At 38.1% G+C, this 25,500-nt stretch overlaps 1 protein-coding gene across 3 annotated transcripts in view; it reads right to left on the bottom strand.

Annotated features, from left to right (window-relative positions):
- Positions 1-25,500, bottom strand: part of POLA1 (DNA polymerase alpha 1, catalytic subunit) — a gene marked incomplete at both ends in the record, with an annotated part of 345,550 nt that overhangs the window by 272,325 nt on the left and 47,725 nt on the right. For all 3 annotated transcript variants that reach the window (XM_080718511.1, XM_080718513.1, XM_080718512.1), the window contains 7 exons: positions 12,602-12,724; positions 13,130-13,279; positions 15,475-15,599; positions 18,402-18,501; positions 20,320-20,439; positions 20,912-21,041; positions 24,580-24,755. In XM_080718511.1, coding sequence (XP_080574637.1) covers positions 12,602-12,724; positions 13,130-13,279; positions 15,475-15,599; positions 18,402-18,501; positions 20,320-20,439; positions 20,912-21,041; positions 24,580-24,755 — 924 coding nt within the window. The remainder of the gene's footprint in view (positions 1-12,601; positions 12,725-13,129; positions 13,280-15,474; positions 15,600-18,401; positions 18,502-20,319; positions 20,440-20,911; positions 21,042-24,579; positions 24,756-25,500) is intronic.

Below are 25,500 nucleotides of genomic sequence, written 5' to 3'. Positions count from 1 at the left end.
AATAAAATATAAAATAGGTCTAAAGCCTCTGGGTTCCACCCCTAGTACCACAAAAAAAAAAAAAAACATTTTTTTAAAATCAACATGCCGGGCTTAGTGGCGCATGCTTGTAATACCAGTACTTGGGTGGCTGGGACAGGAGGATTGTAAATTCACTGCCAGCCTCGGCTACTTAGTGAGACCCTCCCCAACTCAGTGAGACCCTGTTTCAAAAATAAAGAATAAAAAGTAGGGCTGGGGTGTAGCTCGGAAGTAGAATGCCCCTAGGTTCAATTCCCGGTACCCCCCCGCCAAATAACAACCAAAATTAAACTATTGATCATTCTCTTTTCCTGCCCCAAACCAGGTCATCTTCCAGTACTCTTCACCTCAGAAAAAGGGACCTCATCCATATCACCTGCACAAGTCAGAGACCCAGGAACTAACCTTCATACATTCCCTGTCCTAAACCCGACATTTATCACTGAGTTTTGCTGATTATTTCTCTCTTCTATCTTTCTCAGGCCTGTAACCTTCTCTCTCTTGATTGCTATCACACTAGCGAAGTTATCACCATACCTTGCCAGGAATATTCTAATAATAGCCTACTAATCAGTTTCCCCACATCCACTATGACAACATAAATGGAAGCCAGTCTCTCCCGTTCCAACTTAAAATCCATGAACATTTGCTGCATGAGCAACATGGCCTGCAAAGCGCAACCCTGGCCACCCCTCCAGGCTCCCCAGCACTCTCTCCTTCTTTACCATACTGCAGCTACAACAGCCTTCTCTTGGTTCCTTGGACACATCATGCTTCCACCCACCACAGGACCTCTGCACATGCTCTCTCTTATCCTGGAACGCTTGTTCTTGCAAGTCTTTACCTAGTTAACTCCAACCCACACTGCAGATTTCAGCTCAAGCATGACGGGCTCGGGAACCCTTTGATTTTTCAATCCAGGTCAAGGGCCTTTGCTACTCAGAAATTCATGTTCCTTTTCTTAGCCCATATTTTCTTCAGAATGGCATAAATATTCACTCAGCCATTGGACTGATGGTTCTCCTCTACCAAAATGAAAACTCAAATAGGACAAGAACCTTGAAAACTTCAGCTTACCATTTCCTGTCCAACACCAGCACCAGCACCAAGCCTGTCACCTGGTAGGTGCTCAACGCCTTGTGTGATGCTACCTCTGGGCCCAGTGTGCAGTGATCACAGTCACCCTCTGACAAGTGGAAATGCAAAGGCAGAACGACTTGCTCAAGGCCACACAAGGCAAAGAAGTAGGTGAGCATGGCACTCTCAGTAACTAGTCCATGGCTTTCTCCAATGCATACTCAGGCATTTGTGTGTGGTTTTTGTGCCTATAGAAGATCTTTTCTCCTGTGTACTAATGAGTAATCACCAGTATGGTCTCCCAAGCTCCCATTTAGTCTTACTGGAATCATTACCTAAGGCTCTCGTCTCAAGCCTGTAGGTCACAAGCAATATCATCTATCCCCATTTCCCTTCATGGTACATTCTCAGCAAATATTATCTGAAGAATTTCTGGCTATGAGGCAAGAACCAGTCACTAAATCAAATATATTCATCTACTCTAGGTGAATCTGCTGTAATCAAATTGCTTTTCTGTCCTATCAGGACATTATACGGGAAGAAATAAATATCCAGATTTTCCCTGTGATTAAATCTCCAGCTGTCCATCACATTATGCTACACAGTCCAATGTAAATAGAACATGCACCCTACCCTGCTGGCCAGTGCTCAGAAATATGACATGTGGCCTCCAGAACAATGTACATTAATAATAGCCTATGAGCTTATTTCTTTCCCCAAACCCCCAACTCTCCTTCTTCCCTGCCCCTACTGAACATCATCCTCTTGCACAGAGCAGACAATGCAGTCTGTGGTTACATCAGCAGAGCCAAAATAACCCTGAAGCAAATATAGCCAAATGTCTAATGCTCTAAATTACCTAATAGCTTTGTTTTACTCCCATCCCCAATCTTCACCCTAAAGCAAAAAAATAAAAAAAACTAATCACTAGGCTCAGAACATCAAAGCTTCTATTAAATGTAAAAAAACAAAGTCAATAAAAATAGTTAACAGAAAACTAAGCCCCAATCTGTAAAGAAGAATTAGTAACTAGAATTCCAAAGACTACACATAAACCATTTCTGAAAATCATTCATGCTTTGCTGTTCTTTTAAAAATAAGAGTAGAGATTCACTTTTCAGATACATTTTATGTCATATTGCTTTATAAAAGAGGAAGGGAAATTCCAAAGAAAAAAATAGACTTTGAGACTCTATTACAATCAAGTCTAAAAGGGATACAAGTCAATTCAGCCACAAACACACAAAAAACACAAACAAGGAAAGCTATACAATCCAACCCTAGCACTAAATTTCAAAGTAGGCACAAGATCTCTAAAGCAATGACTACAGGGCTGAGGAATTTCTGGCTTCAAATCAAACAGCTTCTTCACACATACATAGAAGTATTCTCCCCACCTCCCTAAACTCCTACAACTTACCAAACTCAGCTCACTGCAATTTAACACAGTATTTATGATCTGGCAAAACGACACAAGCTCACGCTGCCTGCTGAAATGAGGAAACACAAACAGAAGGCACTAATTCTATAGTCTTCCCTCACTTCACCAGTCCTGAGCCCTACGCCCAAGGAGCTTGTTTTGTTTTACAATTTGACATGGATATCTCTTTAGAGGGTCTGACTACACCGTTGTGAAAGGTACTCAAGCCACCAGCCTGCTCAGGCTGCCAAATGTAGGTTCCTCCAATTAGCAATAAATATACCCAGCATAGGTAAAGCCAGGAGACAGCACAGTAATATCCCATACAGGACAGATACAAACACTTAGGCATCTGATTCATTTGGGGAAAGGGTAAGAGGGAAGCGGCAAGGTTTGTCAAGTGTTGACAAGTCATTCATAAATACATTACCTGAACAAATGAGGAAAGGTAAAGTCTATGAGGGAGAAATGGTCGGTATTTTCACTTTTTAGTGATTCTTTCTCTTCAGTTCATTTACCCACAATTTGTGAAAAGAAAAAAAATGGATGTGGGAGAAAAGAGTAAAGTTAGAAAGTATACTCTCTTTCACTGACAGTAGCAGTATCCGGGAAATAACATATACAGACTGGCCGTAGAAGCAGACAATTAAACCTTACAGCAGGCTCGATGCCACTGGTGAATAGTGCTTAATAACTTCACACTTTTCTTTTTGTCTCTTAACAAGGAGGGAATGGCACTTTCAAAATCATTACTGCTCTGTCATCTTGGTTCCTTGCCAAAGCTGGGAGCTTTAGAACACCTGTCAAATAACACGCAGCTTGTGAAAAAGAAACATATACCAAAATAGGTTTATGTAAAATGTTCACATATGTACGAAGTGGAATGAATATGGGTTAACAGAAATTCATTCGTTCTGATGAGGGTTGGGCAAGAAAGGAAAAGCTTTCCAAGGACTCGGTCTATGCGACTGGAGACAACGTAATGAAACCTCATTGACCTCAGCAGAGATCAGTGGCATCAGCACCAGGTCAGTGTGGTACTGTTTATCTCCTCATCCTCAGGGCATTCTACCTCCAAGCTACATTCCCAGCCCCATTTTATTTTTATTTGAAAACAGGGCCTTTTTGAGTTGACGAGATCCTCACTAAGTTGTTGAGGCTGGCTTCTAATCTGTACGATCCTCCTGTCTCAGCCTCCCAAGTCCAAGGGTTACAGGCATGCGCCACCACTCCCAGCTCTCCTTTTTCTTATTCTGGCTAGCCCAACCACTCTTACAAGCTCAGAATAGGATCCTATCCTACAAACTCCATCACCGGCACCTCTCCCCATGCACACCTGTGGAAAGGCATAGGTGAGTCTGATCCCAGAGTCAAGGCAAGCAAGCACCTGCCACAGGGCTGGGTGGGACACACACACCTAAAGCATGGTCCCTGAGCAACTAAGTAGAAGTGGAGATTGGGAAATACAGAACTGTTTTGAGTTAAAAGTTTTCCTTTTGTTGTTTTAATAAAAAAAAAACTATTTTAAGTACTGAGACTAGTTTATACAGATCCGTTTGAAAATATAGTAATAAAAATTTATGTATATGTGAAATAAAGGCACAAATTTAAACTGACAATGAGAAAATTCCACTTTGTTAACGAAAGAAGTCCTGGAACTCTGAAAAGATAATAATGAAAGAAAATTCCAAAAGACTGAAGAGGCCAACCCACAACCCCCAGGACCATCTCTCACTGCCGCTGACATCTAGTGGTATAATGTGGGAGGGGGCTGCTCCTTCTCTGACAAAGGCTTGTGTCACCATAGCAAATCAGCCCAGGCTTGGTTCCCTGAAGCTCAGGTAAGACAGAGGATGTGGCAAGTATTCGAACACTTTAGAAAATGCCACGCAAATACGCCGGGCGTGGTGGCACACGCTTGTAATCCCTGCGCTTGGGAGGCAGAAACAAAAGGATCGTGCAGGTTCGAAGCCAGCCGTGCTGGCTTATCTTAAAATAGGTCTGGGAGTATAGCCCTGAAGTAGAAGGGCTTCCAAGAACCCTGGTACCATCAAAAAAAAAAAAAAAGAAAGAAAATGCCACGCAAATAAATGAGATGGTACCTAAATGGTATGACCCTGATGAAGCTTTCTTCACTTACACTCACAGATCCCAGCCCATTTCACAGCAGACACCAGGCAGGATTTAACCCAGTCTTTCTCTTCCCAGATACCTCAAATATCAACTGACTTGTGTCCCCTGAAACTTGTACTTTTCAATATCCCAAATCCCAAAGTACACACAAGATGTTCTAAGCATCTCAGAGGTACTAGTTTCTAATTAAGAAAGAATAACGTCATGCTAAATTTGTCTCGAGTCTAAAGTGTTGGCTATTTTGGAAGAAATATTCTGCTTTCAAGCATAAAAACTACTTTAAATCAGGTCTAAGTGCAACCTACTTATTTATTTCTATAAATGCCACACTGTGTTATAATAAGAGATGGTATATAATTATATATCAGAGACTGTATTATATATATTATATGCTTATATATTAAAGCCACATTGTACATGTTTATCATAATAAACATGTATAAAAATAAATAAGCATGCATACTTCTATTTTTTGACATTGCATTTCCCTCAAATCACTGAAAGTCTAAGTTACAATAATCTGGACTGGTCTACTTTCCAAAGTAGAGCTGCTGCTTCTCACCTTGCTATTGAACAATATTATTTCCATCAAGTTTTAGAAAAGACATAGACAAATAGATGAGCAAATGGGTATGTTGCTTAGTACAAGATCATCAATATAAATGATCTAGAATTAAGATGCCACTTACTTAATTGCCAGTAACTGTTTCTATAGAATTTAATGGTATATAAAAAGAAGAGGCTCTAAAATAACATTAAACTTGTAATAAGAATTTTAACTTATTCCAACTGAATTACCACAAATTCTTAACAATTAATAAAGCTGAATATCATGTATTATCAGATCTGAAGAACTACAAAGAATTTAGAATTCAAACATTCCCCAAATGATAAAAAGTTATTCTGGCTCCAAATTTTATAATGTACAAAAATATCAAAAGCGTAAGTGATACAATAGTCATTTAAAAAGGCTATTACGAGCCCAGCGTAGTGGCGCGCACTTGTAATCCTTGCACTTGGGAGGCTGAGACAGGAGGATCGCAGAGATTCAAAGCCAGCCTCAGCTACTTAGTGAGGCTCTCAGCAACTTAGTGAGACCGTTTCCAAATAAAGTATAAAATAGGACTAGGAGTATAGCCCGGAGGTAGAAAAGCCCCTGGGTTCCACCTCCAGTACCACCAAAAAAAAAAAAAAAAAAAAAATGGCTATTACATAGCCAGGCATGGTGGTACACATTTTTAATCCCTCTTCCCTTTGCCCTACTCAAATTGAGAGAAGTTCTCATTTGACAATCGAGAAACCAATAAAAGTTCAAAACCAGGACTTATTATGTCAAAAAAATGGTTTTCTTCCTTTTTCCTACCTTTAATTTCCTGTTTTCACCAACTATGCCTGTTAATGTTAGAACCAAGGGTTATTCTTCTATTGGATGTGATTATCTTTTACACAGGGGCTGGCAAATGTCTACTGTAAAAAGCCAAAGAATACATATTTCAGGATTTGCAGGTCAATCAACTTCTGTGGCAACTAAACTCTGTTGTTTTAGCACAAATGCAGTAATAGACAAATGGATAATTACAAAAATAGGCAATGGGAGAGTTAGTCATGGGTCACAGTTTGCCAAAATCCCTGAAACGAGGTTCAAGTTCAACAGTCCACAAAGAAGCAAACAAGTGAATGCGATTAGATCCTTAAGCTATACCGTTGCTAGAAACACTTTCCAGAAAGATTAAAGATCTAAATAAAACAACCAATCTCTTAGAAGAAAACAAGGAAAAGTATGTCTGTCACTGGAGAAGAAAAAGATTTCTTGAGAAAGAAGCACACATATTGTAAAGGGGAAAAATCAAACATTTGGTATTAAAATTAGAAACTTCTGCACAATGAAAGATTACAAATAAAGGAAAAAGATAAACCACAGACAAAGAAAGGCATTTGTAATACAAAAGACTAAATACGGATTAGCCTTTGGATACCTAAGAAGAAATACTAAGGCACATAAAACCCCAAAAAATAGGACATATATGTTCATACAGGCAATTCGGACAAGAAAATGGAAGAGTTAATGTGAAAAGATGTCCAACTTAACTTATAATCAAGGAAATTCAAATGAAGATCATAACAATATACCATTTCACACATGAGACTGACAAAAATATATGACCATAACAAGTACTGGAAAGGATGTGGAATGCTGAATAATATGTGACTATATTTGCAAGTATATTGTATGTGTAAAATCCCCCAATAAAAAACAAAAAATTTAAAAAGAAAAAATAGTACATCAAAATTACTGCTAATTCTCTTTTGATTAGCTTCTGATACAATGACCAAGGAAGTTACATATTATGGCTCTGTCCTGAGACTTCAATTTAGCTATTTGATAGAAGAATTCAATTTGAGGTAGTAAGTTAAAAGACTGCTCTTATTAAAATCACTGTTCATGGACTTGCAAATAAATTCTACTTCTAGAAATACAATAGAAATTTTTGTGCAGATGGCACTATCTACTCTAGCTCTGTTTGGAACAGCAGAAAATTAGAACAAAAAGTTGGAATCTTCAAAACATGGACTATTAGAGAATTAAAAACATAATTTATTCATTGAAATCTTATATAAGTTAATATGAATGACTCAACACTAAAAATATATCAAGATCAATATACTTAAATTGTGATATACAAAGTAGGGCTCCTCCCCACTTTTGTAAACTTCAAAAGAATGTGTATGACACATTAATGGTAAAAATTTGCAACAAACCACATGTATGTGTACATATGTTATAAAATTAAAAATTGGGGAGGGAGGGGATCACCAAGTGCTGTGTGCATGTATGCCACTGTCAACATGATTTTCGTTATGATATGAGACTATAATGCACCAATAAAAGCAAAAAAAATGATAATGAAAAAATGTATAAGGACAAAACCAACCCGAGAGTGTGGTTATCTCAGAGGAAGACAAAAAGAAATAACAGAAGGTGGGAAGGAAATGGTCTTTAGTTGTCTCAATAATAATCTACTGCTTATAACTTTTTTTTTTAAACTGGTCTATATTTAAGAAAAAAGATTGGAAAAGTGTAATTTCCACTTATTTCCAGGTAAAGATGAAGGGTTCCCTTAACGATTTTATGAAATCTCTTTCATTACCAACAGAGGCTAGAGCCTTCTGTCCGGGTGCCAATTCCCAAGGACTCTTCACAAGTGTTATTGCATGACCAGGAGAATCCCAGAAAGCCTGTCCCAGATTATGATGTTTGCATGCGATAATTTAGACACGTTTTTCAAATGCACAAATTTCAGCTCTGAACACAACTGAAAGGTAGGCAGTCTATGACTGGTTGGCAAGGTAGGCAGTCTATGACTGGTTGGCAAACAGGCCACAAGGACTCATTTCAGACTACCAGGTGGGAAAATGAAAGTGCACAGACTATACCCAAACAGTAGGGCATATATTCCCTTGAGAATGCAAACAGAAACCAAGATGAAAGTTAATTTTGAAGAGTACAGAAATAACACAATGCAGAAATAAAACAATACCGACCTCAAGAAGTACTAATTATTTCATAAAGATAAATATTAACATCGTGCTAAGTACTATGCAATGAGTATGCTTTATTAAATTTTGAACCTGCTAAATAAAAAAGTAAAGGACAAATTCAAAAAGGCAAAATTATCCATAAAAATCATTTCCAATTCTCTTTAGATAGGCCTGTGATACTCTGGCTGAGGGAATCGTGTATTGTGCCTCCATGGTCAAAGACATGATTTAGCTACTTGGTTAAAGAATTAGCTTGCCAGAAAAAGTTAAATGATTATTCTCATGAATAATCACAATTCAAAAGTCATCATTATTTTAAACACTAAATAGATTAGACTATTACAATTCTCTGGGCTAGTTTTACCCTCTTGTTAATAGATCTAAGATCAATAAAAGCAAAAATGTGGACAGATTAAAGTCACTAAATGCCCTTCACTATTGTTCACTGAATAAAATCCTTAATTGATTAATGATCTTAGGGTGTCTATCGCCATCTAGTGAACAATCACTTCAATTACCACAGCAGACTTGACAACTGATAGTTTCTTAGTAGTTTATATATACAAGCCCACTTAGTGCTGTAGGCTTACCCAATTTCTTTTTTATGCCTCTCTACATGTACACCCAGAACAAACACAAATACAGATGGTATTTGTACAGATTCACTTTAGAGTGTCTATAAACAACGTTTTTTATATTCTCTGAAAACAATGACTTCATGATTTTTAAATAACGTGCACACCGTGAGGTTCCCCATATGATTCCTTACCCATTAATTCCTCTACCACCAACCAATTAAAAATCATGGAAGAGTTTACATATGAAAGATCGCACCTGTGAAAAGACAATATTGATGCCCATTTGACATAACTATTAGTACTTCTATTATAAACCTGTTTTTAAAAGTACAATTAGTAATTACACTGAGTACTCTAGCAGCCATAATACATTTGATTACAGAAATTATTAGGTCAGCAGAGCCAAACCTGCATGATTCCAACAAAACTGAACACACACAAAATAGGCTTAAAAATAAAAAAGGAGGGGGAACTTCGAGGCCACCCCAGACTGTACATTAATCAAATGTAAAATTATGTAATATTTTATAAAGGCATGCCACCAGGTTTCCTTCTCATTAATTTCTATTTGACCTTAATGTAACTTATATTACATCACTTTATAAGCAAACAACTTAAAAGATCTTCAGGTTACCATATTATTTTGTCCACTCTATCTTATTACTAAAAACACCAGTTTAATGTTTTGAAAGTATTTGAAAGTCTCTTCAAAATGAGTCTTATTTTACAATTCACCCACCCTGCCCTTTTAATAATTAAGAGATGCTTAAAAATGCCGGGCGTGGTGGCGCACGCGTGTAATCCCCGCACTTGGGAGGTGGAGACAGGAGGATCGCGCAGGTTCGAAGCCAGCCGCGCTAGCTTAAGAGACCCTGTTTCCAAATAAAAATATAAAAAAATAGGTATTGGAGTGTAGCCCGGAGGTAGAAGGGTTTCCAGGAACCCCAGTACCACCAAAAAAAAAAAATGCTAAGCAATCACAACTTAATAGTATATATGGAAAATGCTAGCAAACCTAAAAAGAGATTATCACGTAGACTATTTCTATCCACAACTGCTAATGCTTATCACCAATATTTAAAAATCATTTTTGCCATGGTACTGGGGATTGAGCCCAGGGGCATTCTACCTCCAAGTTACACACCTGCAATCCTATTATGTTTTTAAAATCTGGAAACAGAGTCTCACTACGTTGCTGAGGTTGGCCTCAAACCTATGATCTTCTTGGCTCAGCATCTCAAGTACTGGTATTATAGGTGTGTGCCACCACACCCAGCTTCATTTTAATTTTAGTAAATAATTTCCGTAGAGAAGTTTGGATCTTCTAGAATGAGTTCCAGGGAATATTTCTATAATTATTATTTCTCAACCTCATATCAAAGACCTATTTTCCACAGGTATTGTATTATCATTATTTATAGGGGGGAGCAAAGGAGAAGAAAGTAGAAACCAAGTATTTAAATCACATGATTATTTCCACATGTGTCTGAAATTATTTTGTATAGTAGGGTAAACAGGGCTTCTTTAAATAGTTTATTTATTAAAGATCTGTTATTATAATATTTTTATACAACAGAAAAACAAAAATTGAGTTTAAACTCCCTATTAAAAATCCAGCTAAATGAAAATAATGCCCTTAAAATACAATGGATTAGGGGAGTAGGGGAGATCATTGGACAAATTTGGGGCTTATCATTATCAACAGTGCCCTTTTAAGCTTGTGGATTTCCGAGCCAATGCAGAAAATGTAACAACAGGGATTTCCCAACAGCAAGAGGCACCCTCCAAGGGAGTAAATTGTCAACTATTGCCTCTCGTGAGAAACTTAAGAGTAACCTTGATCCAATCTCAATAGTCAACCCATGTATTATCACCCAGTTGGGGCATAGTGAGTGCATTTCCTAATACAAAAATAAGATGGTATTCTATCAGAAGCCACTGGATACATATACAGAAATAAAATTTAAATAATTCTGAAGTAAACTTAGCCAAAGAAACTGAAAACATCCTTGTCTCACTTCAACTAGCCCCTAAAACATCTGTATCTTTCTCATGTAAGAAAGAACCATGTCTGGTAATGAGTATCAAAAAAGATGATTTTCTAGGAACAAGAAGTAGAATACAAAGCAGAACACAGTCATGAAAGACATCCTGCGATGGAGGAAACAACCCTAAATGCAGGAAAGGACCTAACATTGGGAAGACGTGGATTTAAACTCAAAATATCCATGTTAGCCTTTACCTCTATATTTTAGCTTTCTCAGCTACAAAATGGGAACATTAATACCTATCTCAAGACTCTTACATAGCCTTAAAATAATGCACATAATAGCTTCTAACACGTTACGGATACTCAGCACATCTGCCCTTCCTTTATGTGCCCTGAGTTCAGTCTCTGAGATAGGGCCACCAACAAGAGTGTGACTCTAAACATCCTGATGTTTGTTTTGTGTGCTGGGTACACTGTCCAATACAGTAGCCACTAGCCACAAATGGCTGTTTAACTTTAAATTCATCTTAATTATGATTAAATAAATCTAAAAATATAGTTCCTTGGCTACACAGTACTAATCAGATATCCAGTGTTCATTGGCCACTTGTGGCTAGAGGCTCTTTTATTGTATTGTGCAGATAGAACACATTTCATTACCATAAAAGTCCTACTGAACAGAGCTGGTCTAGGCTCTGAAGTGGCAAATAGCAAATATTTTAGGCTTTACAGGCCATGCAAGACTCTATCTTAACTATTCAACCCTGTTGTGCAAAAGCAGGCACAAATGCTACATAAATGCATAAGCTTGGGTGTTTTGATAAAATATTATTTACAAAACTGGATGGCAAATTAGATTTGGTCCAACAGGCCATCGGTTGCCAATCCGTGCTCTACAGTATTCCAAGTCTACAGCCCCATAAAGCATTCTGCCCATAAGCACTATCAACCAGCTTTAAGACTTAACAGTTTTAAATTCACTGACAGGAAACAATAGCTTAATGGAGTTAAGTGAACTTAATATTTAACCTAACTATGCTTTCATACATCAAAAAATTCATAAACATGGCACTAAAGCAGATAAAGCTTACAGTGTTCATAAAGTGACAGTACCTAAAATGTGTTTGGCATCTGGCCCATCATTCTAAAGCCAGTAACTTTCAATCCATAACTCCCACCCTGACATATTTCTGAAATCCTGGCTTTATACACCCAACTGTGTACTTAACATGCTAGAGATCTATTATTAGCTTAAAGGTAACACATACAAACTAGAAATATTAATCCCCCTCTCCTTTTGTTATCTTAGAAAAAGGCTCCACTAGCTATCCTCTTTTCTACCTTTCTCTCATACCCTAAATTGAACTAACAATAACAAAAACTAGTTCCCTTACGTGAGCTCCTCCAAGAAGCCTAACCTGACCAATCTAAACTAGTCATCTGAATATTCTCTAGGCCAGCACCCTGCTTCAATTATCTGATGAGCATTTACTTCTATCATATTACCTTTGTCATGTTTTGTATTTATTTGCTTATTTACAGTCTATTTTCCCAGACTTTCCTTTCCTCACCATAGATAGGTCTCCATTCCATGTCTCCCCTCCCTCACCACCCTACGTACAATAGAAACTCTGTGATAGCACAGACCTATATGTCTTGCTCAATACTTCACCCTCAGTGCTTGGAGCAAATCCAGGCAAAGAGATGTTCAATACAGACACACATAAACATACTAAATTGATAACTAAATGAATTCCTTCTTAAACCTGGTTCTCCCCAGTACAACATGTATACTTAAAACACTCTTATATTTAGAGATGTAAATGTTATTACACCATTTACCTCCCTTCCTTTGTAGGTCACCAAGGCAGCCAGTGGCTTGGCGTAAAATCGGCTGTAGGAAAATCCCAGGCAACCGTACATACTGTTTGCAGTGAGTTTCAAAGCCTTCTGTCGAATGTCATACTGCAAGCCACACAAGGACAAAAGATAAACAATATTTACACATGCATAAGCATTACATTAGCTATCTTTCTAGATCACCAAAAAGAACCTCTCAATACCCCTGAAAATGAAGAACTCTTAAAATAATCTGTCCTCCTGGATCCGTGATGCCCTATCCTCGTAGAAGCAAGTAAATACAGACTGCAAAGTTAGAGGATTCACAAAGATCTTGCACAGGTACAGTCTTTGCAGAGATGCCTCCCATTCTGAGGCAGTCTAGTCTAAATGGCTACCAATCCACAAATAAAATAAGCACATGCACTTGCCCATAGCATTAGATAGATAGATAAATAGATATCAACCCTAAATGATCAAATTCTTCGAGCTAGAACTGTCAGTCAAATGTCTCTTAATGAAAAGACATACCTGAAGAACAAGATCTGGATTTAAATCTTGCTGTTTCATTAGCTGTTTGACTTGTTTTCTCCGTTCAACCAGTTTCCGGATCTCTTTGGGCAAAATGCCCATTTCTAAACTTGGATCTGGCAAATCAGGGATCTCTTCTTGTTCTCCATCCTAATAAACACATGACAAGAATTTCAGACAAATTAAGCTGTGGCAACATAAATTTCTTAAATAATATTTGGTCTAAACTTTATCCCATAATTAGATCTTTAAAAGCTTCTTTCTTGATAAGTGAAGATCAACAATGCCTGGGCAGTATAAGAGCTGAACAGGTTGTAAACCACTGCTCTTTTCCCCACAATACTCTCAGTCTGTCATCTCCCACCTCTACAGTTACACGTAAATTTTTATTTCATTTAAAGGACTACATTTTGCACATGCTACCATCCTCTCTTCAACAAGAACAACATGTTTGGTAAAATTGTTTTTAAAGTACAAATACTCAGAAAGACTTCTAGGATTAAAAAAAAATAACGAACAGCTAAACTACTGCTTTAAATCACGTGTATGACCAAAGAAAATACTATAAAACTGTGGAAAATCACAGCAATTACTATGTTTTAAACTAAAATTGAAAAGCTAAATGCTAAATCAGCAAATTTCTTTAAAGAATTTGGGGCACATTTAAAGAGGGTATGATTTTTCTAAAAATTAATACAGATATATTCCGTAGCATTGATGCGGTACCTTTACCTATAAATTCCTTTGCATTCAGCAGGATAGTAACATTTTTAAAAAAGGAACCAGAGTATTAAAATTTATAGCAGGAAAAAGCAGAGAAAGCATTAGACCATTTCTGTTAAGCCTCCATTAATTCTATTAACAGTTAACAAAGAAAAGCTGAGCACATTTGCCCTTTTAAAGGTACAAAATTAAAAATAAACCTCTTGGCTTAAAGTATGTCAAGTCAAGGCCACTTGATAAGCCAGCCTTTACAAAATATCTGATTTTGTAAAAATCAATATCTTCAAATGAAGAATAGTAACAGGGACCTATTGTTTTCCAATACAGCCATGGACAGCAAACCTATTGAAGAGATCTTGGTACACATTCCAATTTATTTACAGCAACTACAGAAGTCAAATAAAGAGCAAACTTGAAAGAATCTGGTGTCCAGAAATTTACAATCCACTCCCAGCTCCACCACCACTACCTGTGTGACAGTAAATGCTCCAAAGGCCAAATGAGGTACTGCTCATGAAAATGATAGATTCTGTAAAGAGCTACATGTATTTAATGACCTCGAAGGTCCCACCACTCGGAAATGATTCTATTATATATCCAGAATCCAAATGGGAAAGCTCAAATAAAGAAAACAGTGGATGACAAAACAGCAGTTGGGGAAGATGGCGGGACAGTGATAATTATCACAATACTGATACAATAGCAGGACAGAGTCCAAAGAATATTACTTAAGGCAGTCTCTACCTTTAGGGGTCATCCACTCAATATCTTCTCTGTAAAATTATCCTCTATTCTCACAGAAAAGTCCATCCTTAGCCAGTTTTGTCCTCTGTGAACCCACTCCTGTGGTCACAGATGATGGAACCAGGGATCCTCACTGACCTAAACAAGAATATCAGATTTTCTCTTCTGGGAATATGGAATTGCAACTGAAAAACAGCTCCCAGGCATGTGGTCGGAACTAAAGAATGTGTACATTAAGGAGCTAGAGAGCAAACAGACATCTTCTGCCATGGAAAAAGGGAGGGAGGGAAAGAAGGGAGACAGAGATGGCGGGAGAGAACAAATATGAATAATAATCCTGTAAAATAGGATTATTATTCAGCAAAACAGGAATTCAGGCTACGACACAAATGAACCTTGAAAGGAGTATGCTAAGTGAAATAAGTCAGATACAAAAGAGCACAGATTGAATGATATTTCTATGAAATGTCCAGAATACACAAATCTATACAGACAGAAAGATTAGTGGTTGCCTAGAGCTGGGAGGGATGGAGGGTCTGAAGGAGGTGACAGCTAAAATGTTTCTTTGGAGAATAATGAAAATGTCCTGAAGCTGAATGTAGTGACGGTTACAAACTCTCTGAATGTAAATGCCATTACTGCAGACTTTAACCAGGTGGATTGCATGGTATGTGAATTATACCTCAATAACATTGTTTATACAAAGGACACAAAACCAGTCTGAATCTCTTTCTGCCCAACCTTCTTTTTGACAACTAAGAAAGGACATAATTAATGTATCCTTTAAGAGGAAAAACTAGAATACAATCCCTTTGGTTTCTTCCTTCTTCAAATCATATTTTTAACCTCAATTTCAAGAACTCCAGTTGAATACAAACCTCTGTAACTTTCTGTGCCTCTGAAGCAACTCTCTGTACTGTTGTAAAACAAATGTTAAATTCCTGAATGATGGAAGGATATAGACTGTTGAAGTCCAAGAGCAAAATGAACTTATCGTAAAAACCTGAAATGAAAAAGCCATATTATGTCATATGGTCTAAAGGAAAGCATTGTCAAAGCATCATATTAGAAGTACTATACTAGCCGGGGGTGGTGGCACACGATCGTAATCCCAGCATTTGAGAGGCTGAGACTGGAGGATTGCGATTCGCGGACAGCCTCAGCTACTTAGTGAGGCCCTCTGCAACTTAGTGAGACTCTGTCTCAAAATAAAGAACAAAACATAGGGCAGGGTTTGTAGCTCAGGGGTCAAATGCCCCTGGGTTCCATCTCCAGAACTGCAAAAATAAAAAAAAGTACTATACTATGCAGGCATGGTGTCCTAGGCCTATAATCCCAGCACTTGGGAGGCTGAGACAGGAGGATCTCAGGTTTGAGGAGAACCTCAACAACTTACCAAGACTATCAGTGAGACCCAGTGAGACCCTGGGTTTTTGTTTTTGTTTTTTGTGGGGTTTTTTGCGCGTGTGTGTGGCAGTACTGGAGTTGGAACCCAGGGGCATTCTAACTCCGAGCTATGCCCCAGCCCTATTTTTATTCTTTATTTTGAAAGAGGGTTTCACTGATTTACAAAGGGCCTCACTAAGTACCTGAGGCTGTCTGCAAACCTGGATCCTCCTGTCTCAGCCTCCCAAGTACTGGGATTACAAGCGTGCGCCACCACACCCGGCTAAGACCCTGTTTCACAACAAAAAATAAAAAGGGCTGGAAACATAGCTCAGAAATAGAACACCCCTGGGTTGAATCCCCAGGACCATGCACACACACACAAAAAGTCACAGTATATGTACTACTAAGCACTGTGAAGCAGACAAAAGGAAAAAATGTCTAACACTCCATTAAGTTACTTAGATCAGAGTGAAAATCCAGGTCACCCAAAAGAGATGAAAAGACTGTCTCTCTGTAAAATCAGTTACAACCAGTCCTTTCCAAGTAGTCCAAAAGCACACCATTAGTACAGACAAACATCATCCCATGTCAATTATCTTAATGATGTACCATACTGATTTCAAAAATATGTTGTTAAATTCCCCTTCAAATAAGCATTCCTTCCCACCTACTAGACCACCCACATTTCAAATAAAACCCCAGTAAGTGTTTTCTTTTTTTCAAACACACCTTCATAGAATAAAATGGGTCACCCATTTACCTTTATACAAACTGCTAAAAAACCAGACAAAGGTGTATATATAAATGTCAGTAGTGGAACGATCCACTCTTTTTACTCCCAAAGAGTGAACAGAAAGCTACTATGTTTCTCTAGGACATTTACAAAGAGTTGTCTTCACCTTGAGAAGAAACTGAATAAAAGTAAATGTCCCCTATTAAGACAGTAATAATAACTGCAAAAATTACTAAGTTTGCTGTTTCTGACCCTGATTCCTAAATCCTGGTGTGATTATTCTTATCTCCCCATTTTACGGAAGAGGAGACTAAGGCTTCAGGAAGTAGCAGGCAGCACAAGATCACTTAGCATTAAAACCCAGAGCTAACATCAAAGTACTAGCACCTCATGTCATTAGTACTAATAAAAAAAATTACTTTTTCAAAAACATATCAAACTCAATGACTAAGCCAAACATGAGGAGGGAAGGGAAGAGAATGAGGTGGGATTTGGGTAAGGGCTAATTGAGTGATATGTGCCTCTACCATCCTGTACTCAATTAAGATGTACGACTACAATGCACCAATAAAAAAGTTAAAAAATAACTAAATAACTTTTATCAAAAATGTTTAACTCAGTGTGTCATTTGATAAAACTTGAATTAACTTCTGCACAACAATGTGACTATATTTAACACTACTAAGAAATAGTCAAAAGGATTTTATAAACAAGATCGAGCGCTGTGTACCACAAAACATCTATTTTGCCATTCTTGGAAATAGGGAAAAGGGATTCTTCTTAATGTTCAATTTGGTGATTCCTGCCTGTACATCCTTTAACTTTGCTGTCCAGCTGAACGGTCCTGGCATACCAGGCAGAGGCAGTGCTCACTCTTCCAGAATGTAGGGAAGGAGAAAGAGGTATTCTCAGTAGTGGAGAAACAGCCATCTCTAAGCTGGACCAGGGGTTAGCAAAGTGTGTAGACCAAATTCAGCTTACTGCCCGTTTTGGGGAGAGATAATGGGGACTGAACCAAGAGGCATCCTACCTCTGAGCCTTTTTTATTTTTTTAATTTTGAAACAAGGTCTCACTGTGTTACTGATAGAGTCTTGCTATGTTGCTGAAGCTGTCCTTGAACCTGCAATCTTCTTGTCTCAGTCTCTCAGCTCTCCTGCCTGTTTTGGTATGCATCATAGGCCAAGAGTTTTTACATTTTTATAAAAGGATGAGAAAAGTAAAAAACAGTATTTCAAGAGCCAGGCGTGGTGGCGCACGCTTGTAATCCCCGCGCTTGGGAGGCAGAGGCAGGAGGATCGAGGCCAGCCGCGCTGGCTTAAGAGACCCTGTTTAAAAAAATATAAAAAATAGGTCTGGGAGTGTAGCCCAGAGGTAGAAGGGCTTCCAGGAACCCCAGTACCACCAAAAAAAAGTATTTCAAGACACATGAAAATCATACGAAATGAAAATTTCAATGACCATCAATAAAATTATATTAGAACATGGCAAAAAATGTACATTAATTGCATGTTAGGTGACTGGCAAGCAAGAAATGTGTATGCACAAAAAATAAGAACAAGGTTATTACAAGATCTGTTTGCTGACCTCCAAGATAAAATTGAGATCTTCTAGTGTCTCAAACCTAGCTCTACGTGAAAAATTCCTTAACACCAGGAGCAAACAAATCCACTGCCCAGCCTTACCAACTTTGGGGTCCAAAACCAAGCCTCCAGCGTAAGCAGCTTTCTTACGTCCTTTCTTGTATTTATTGGTATCTCCATCAATCTCTTCATCTTCATCTCCCTAATATCAAATGGAAATATAACTTTACCAGCCAGCAACGAATTAGCTAATTAAAAGGCTTTATTATTCCCTCTTTTCCAATTAGAGTACTCAGCTCTGACAAACATCATTTACTTTTAGTTAGTGGTAACTGTGGGGAAAGACAGTTATTGTAATATAATATCCAAGTGAATGCCAAGAATGGCAGTTTCCTAAATAATACTGTATCACAGAATTAATAAATATGCAAATCTATTTTAAGTGTCTCTGAACTTATAGAAATCCCATATTTTAAAATAATATTAAAAATACAACTTTTCATACTTTGTAAAATTTTACATTTTAGAAGGAGCCTATTAAATTCATTACTCTAACACTGGGGAGCAGAATGAGCAGTAGAATAGTGGAAGGGGATTGAGGGAAGGGGTGTGGAAGGAAAAGGAAGAGCTGATGAAAGAAATGATACAAATTATGCCCACAGATGAAGGTATCACTGCCAATCTCACTACTAAGTCCAGGGAGGGGGAAAGGGTGGGTAGCAGGGTGAAATGTAAAGAGAAACACACAAAGACATGTGTGCATATTTATCTGTATGACCCTGAACTACACTGAGATATATAATTACAATGCACCAATAAAAGCATTAGATGTAGCATTTAAGAATAATAAAGTTAAAAAAATCACAAAATATTTCGTGTAGGTATAATCATTATTCTTTTTTTTCTTTTTGGAGATGGAGTTTCTCTATATTGCTCAGGATGGCCTCAAATTCCTGAGCTCAAACAAGTTTCCCTGCTTCAGCCTCCTGAGTAGCTGGGACCACAGGCACATGCCATCATGCCCAGTGTATTCTCATTATTAGGAAAGATACCTTAAAATAAGTATGTCCATAGAGTGAAAATCCATTCTCAAGTACTTTACTAAAGGCTAATACCTCTGCATAAGTTAAACAGCTCTGAATTAATATCTGCTCTACCAATTTTAATAATGTGCATAAAATAAGCAAATACAAGAACCTATGCCACACTTCAACATTCAATTTCTATTCTGAATCAATTATGACCAATGCTAGTAAAACAGTATATTTAGTTCCAATGTCATGGAGACCTCCTCAGAAACCTGACTGTGGTGATCATAACAATACTAGTGCAGGCTGAGTATCCCCAATCTGAAAATCTGAAAATTGAAATGCTCAAAAATCAGAAACCTTTTGAGTGCTAACATGATACATTAAGCAGAAAATTTCACACCTCACTTCATGCAACAGGTCACTGTTGAAACACAGGCACACTAAAAATATCACATAAAATTACCTTTAAGCTACATATATAAGGTGTACCTGAAGCATAAATGAATTTCACGATTAAACTTTGGGGCCATTCCCAAACAATGCATATTACATATGCAAATATTCTAAAATCTGAAAAATTCAAAAATCCAGAATATTTCCAATGGCCAAGAACTTCAGATTAGGGATACTAAATCCACACAGAAAAAGGAAACACAAAATTCAAAGCTCATAGGTTTAAGAAAGTTAAAGGTTTAACTGACAGCTTTGGATAGTGCTTAAGTAACAAAACATTTTCCATAAGTGGTCATCCATCAGAGAGGTTTAATGCCATCCTCTAAGAATTCATTTTTCACAAATAACTTCATATAGAGAAAAGTGAAGAAACAACCACACAAATACAAATGGAACAAACTTAACATGGTTTATATACACAGAGGGTTATTCTGGAAACAGGAGTTACCACAGCAAAAAAAAAAAAAAAAAAAAAAAGCTAAGTAATAAAAAGGAAGGAGAAGAAAAAGCAAAATACTATGCAATTTTGGACCCACCAGTTTTTGCTGCGGCTTTCTGAAAATCTGCTTGTCAGGTACAATATAGTTGTTTTCATAAAATGCATGAAGTAATAAGAACTCGTTACGCTCAGATCGTCCACCCATCAGTGTCCTGGACTATGAAATAGAATTTCTTTTTACAATTTGAGCTCAAAATTACAACAAACAAAGCAAATTGGAGTTGGTTAATTTACTCATAGCACCACCTTCAAAACTACTACTGATAACAAAGGCTTCATTTTTTAAAAAGTACTATTATTTCTAACATTTTCCTTAAGTACTATAAAGGAGACAAAGAAAGCTTAAAATACTGAAAACTTGGCTATTTCCTTACTCCCAAATGGACCATCCCACCATCCAGATGTTAGAGAGATGATCCTTATGTTCACCCAATTTTCAGCACACTGCACCTGGCATTCCTCCCCTTCTCCCACCAGTTCTTCCTTTTACAAAAGATGCCCAGCTTTCAGAATCCAAGTTACTCATTTTATAAGCATGCATTTAGACTCATTATCATATAACAACTACCCCAAGCAAACACTGACTCCAACAGGAAATGCTTTTTCCCCCCTTTCTAAGTTAAATTTACCATAATGTTCCCAGCGATGTTAGTGATCTGCAATGCTAATGGAAGAACATTTAGCTCACACATGATCTGTAAAATGAACCTGGCATCTTTCCAGGTGTGTTCCAACAGGTACAACAGATGAGAGGATTCACTGTACAGAAAAGTAGAATGAAACAGAAGTAATTAAAAGAAACAATGACTATAATCAGAATTTCATAAAATATTACAAAGAATTTGGGGTGTAAGTAAATTCAGAGCAACATCACCTTGCCTTTGGAACAATTTGAAATGAGGTCGGCATGTAATTAAGAATTCATTTTTACCACTGATCCCAGTGCCCACCACTCGAACATAAAAAATTCTATAAAGTGAAGTTATGTGTTAACTATGAATCTGAAAACTACTGAATCCTTTCATTCATTCTATCAAATAAGTACATATTTCATGTTTTCTATGTACCAGGCACTGGCTGTGACCAAAACAGAAATTCCTGTCCTCGTGGAGCTTAATATCCTAATAGGGAAGATTATAAAGAGGAAGAGAAATTAAGTAGACATCATATAATGGTAGGTGTTAAAAGGAAAAGGCCAAGACTCAAAGAGAGTATAAAATATCAAGAACAGACTAGATTGTTAGGAAAATGGGGGAAATTTCATTGAAAATAAAGACCCAGAAGAGGTGAGAGAGTGTTAGGGTTTGGATCTGAAACATTTCCCAAAAGCTCATGTGTTGAAGATGTGGTCCCCAATGAGCAGTGTTCAGAAGTTGGAACTCCGGAAGTGATTGATCATGAAGACTCTAACCTCATCAATGGATTAATCTATTAATGAGCTATTGAGTGCTGGTGGAAACTTTAAGAGGTAGGGCATAGCTAGAGGAAGTAGGTCACAGGGGAAATGACTACAGACTTGCTCGCTACCATGTGTGCACTCTCTCTATGTTCCCCACCATGATGTTCTGCCTCCTCACAAGCCTAAAAGCAACAACCGACTATGAACTGAAATCCCTGAAACTGAGCAAAAATAAATCCTTCCTTCTAGGCATGGTGGCACATGCTTGTAATCCCAGCATTTGGGAGGCTGAGACGGGAGGACTGTGGTTTGCAGACAGCCTCAACTACTTAGTGAGGCCCTTTGCAACTCAGTGAGACCTTGTTTCAAAATAAAGAATAAAAAAAAGGGCTGGGGTGTAGCTTGGCAGTAAAATGCCCTGGGTTCCATCCCTACTACTGGAAAAAAAAATACAATCCTTCCTCCAAGGTGCTTTTCTCAGGTATTTTGTCACAACAATGGAAAGCTAAATAACTCGAGCGAGCCTTATGGATGGGTATAAAAGGGAAGAGCCTTCCAGGCAGGCTAAATGGCACATTCAAAAGCCCTGACCTGGGCATAAATCTGGCAGCACCAGGACATGGAAGGACATCAATATAGTTGGATCAAAGAGAATGCTGGAGCCAGGCGTGGTGGTGCACACTTGTAATCCCAGCATTTATAGGTTGAGACAGGAGGATCCCAGTTCAAGGACAGGTTCAGCTACTTAGTGAGGTCCTTTGCAACTCAGTGAGACCCTGTTTCAAAATAAAGAATAATGAAATAGGGCTGGGGGTGTCCCTCAGAGGTAGAATGTCCTTGGGTTCCATCCCCAGCACCACAAAGAGAGAGAGAGAGAGAGAGAGAGAGAGAGAGAGAGAGAGAGAGAGAATGAATATGAATGAGAATGATGGAGGCTGCAGCAGGACAGTCAACAGCACAGACACACATGGTGCAAGACCCAGTAAGACAAAATACAAGACTTCGGTTTTTTATCCAAAATGAAACAAAGTCACTGGGAGATTTTGAGCTGACTTAATTTTCACAGGATAACTTTGGTCCTGGATTGAAAATAAGACCACAAGAAAGCATGGGCAAAAGCAAAGAGACTGGTATATAAGACTCGGTGCTAAGGTTTAAAAATTGTTCCCTCTGAAACCAGGGTTGGAGTTTCATCCCCATTGTGAGGTATTAGGAGAGTGGTAACTTAAATACGAAGGTATTTAAAATTGGGACCTTTGAGCCCCCGTGCTTGAATACTGGTGATTTTAAAAGGTAAGAGAGACCTGAGGATACAAGTATGTACTCTTTGTCTTTCAGCTGGTGACACTGTACATCACCTCCAGACTCTGCCAACAAGAAGGTGGGCCTTCAAGCTTAGACCTTGAGAACCGTAAAAAAGTAAATCTCCTTTCCTTATAACTTACCCAGTCTCTGGTATCCTGTTATGAGCAAGAGAAGACAGACTAAGACACACAGTGATCCAGGGGAAAGAGGATGGTGATTTGGGCCAGGATAGGGCCAACAGAGGCAAAAATCTATGGTGAGAGGTGAATATATTTAGAAAATGGAGGTGAGAGAATTCCTACCAGGATCTGATGGATCTTAACTATTTCTGTTCGATCTACTGTAGGATATTAAAGAATCAAGAATGCCTCATAGATTTGGGGCAGAGGGTGATTCTAAAGGTTTCCAGTGGTAATGGAAAAATTAAGAATTGCCATTAATTTAGTAGGGAATGACTACAAAAAAAATGCCATTAATTTAATAGGGAATGACTACAAAAAAAGACCAGGAGCTCAGTTCTGACCAATCATAAAGTTGATAAGACATCAAGTCAGACAGAGGACAGACTCAAATTTGGAACTCAAATGGAGTCTCAAATTCAGAGCGGGACATCTAAGTTGATTATACACAAGTGAGAGATACCAGCCTCACATGGTCTTTAATTTTTCAAGACTTGATTAGATTACCAAAAGAGGAAGCACAGTCAAAAAACAGCAGTCCAAGAACTCAGGAGAACTGGGCAGAAAAGCATGAAAAGTGACCAGAGAGGTAACAAAAACCTACAAAAAAAATAAAAAGTAAAGTTCTCTAAATAATTTAATAATTGCTAGGCACAGGCCTATAATTCCAGTATGTAGGAGGCTGAGACAGAAGATCACAAATTCGAAGACAGCCTCAGCAATGCAGCAAAGCCCTCAGAAACTTACTGAGACCTTGTTTCCAAATAAAAAATAAAATAAGGCTAGAAGTGTAGCTCAGAGGTAGAATGCTCCTGGGTTCAATCTCTAGCACCACAAGAGAAACTTAGTAATTGTTCAGTTTTTTACTTCCAAAATATCTAGACTACTTCCTGAATAAATGAAATAAGGACAGAAATCTAAATTCATATCAATTTCCAATTACAATGAGAAAACATCAAGGTGAGGGAGATGAACTGCTCAAATCAGACTAATTCAAGAGGTAAACTAGCTCAAATCTAAAAGTAATGGGCGCTGGATGTGGTGGCGCACGCTTGTAATCCCAGCATTCAGGAGGCTGAGACCGGAGGATCGCGGTTTGCAGCCAGCCTCAGCTACTTAGTGAGGCCTCTGCAACTCAGTGAAACCCAGTTTCAAAATAAAGAATAAAAAATAGGGCAGGGGATGTAGCTCGGAGGTCGAATGTCCCTGGGTCCCATCCCCAGACCCGCAAAAAAAATTTTTTTTAATTAAAAAAATAAATAAAAGTAATGGGTGTGGTGATAGTGACACAAACACAGATAATTTCCTGTTCCATAGTACCAATGGCTCATGTCCCTCTAGCCTAAGGAGAGCAGTGGCATCCTGCTATTGCTAGTTTCAAGACAGAGGGATTCTGACGAATCCAGGATTATACCTGTACATATTTCGTATGTTTTCCACTGGAATTACATCCCTTTCAGTTTTCAAAATATGTTGAATAAGTTCAGATAAATGGTAGCTTTTACAATGAATCAATTCCTTTGCTGAAATTTCCACATCACAGATCATTCGGCCACAGGTAGCATTCCTTTCAGCAAATCCACCCCGGCTCTACAAGATGAGGGCAAAAAGAAAATCCCATGAAAGAGCAGATATTGAAGACATTCTATTCTAACCTACTTTAAAGCTGGCCCTAAAAATTAAAAGTGATGAAATACTCATTTTTCCATTTATCAATCAAATATCTCTTAACACAATGTATCTGACAGTTTTAAGGATATAGCAGTGAACAAAATAAAAAAGATTACTGACCTCTTTTGAGATATATAGAAAAAAGCAACAACATAAACAAGAAATTACAGAGTTTTAGGAGGTTAAATATAGGGCAAAGAAAGGAAAGCAGTGTGGGAAGGACAAGAAATCTGGAGGAAGTTCACCATGAATAGGGTGGCTGGAACTGGGCATGGTGGCCCACACCTGTAATCCCAGTATTTAGGAGGCTGAGACAGGAGGCTCACAGGTTCGAAGCCAGCCTCAGCAACTTAGCAAGCCCTCCACAACTTGGTGAGGCCCTGTTTCAAAAAAAAAAAAATTAAACGGGGGCTAGGACATAGCTCAGGGTAGAATGCCTCTGGGTTCAATCCCTAGTACCACAAACACACACACACACAAAAAAAAAAAAAAAAAAAAAAAACAAGTAATTGGGACAGACTTCAATGAGAAGACACCATATAAAAAACAACTTGAGTCAGATGTGGTGGCACACACTTGTAATCCCTGCACTTGGGAAACTGAGACAGGAGGATCACACAAGTAACTTAGTGAGGCTCTCAGTAACTTAGTGAGACCCTGTTTC

The sequence above is a fragment of the Muscardinus avellanarius genome (genome assembly GCF_963383645.1).
Source record: "Muscardinus avellanarius genome assembly, chromosome: X".
Lineage (NCBI taxonomy): Eukaryota > Metazoa > Chordata > Mammalia > Rodentia > Gliridae > Muscardinus > Muscardinus avellanarius.
This window is presented reverse-complemented; position numbering and strand designations above follow the sequence as displayed.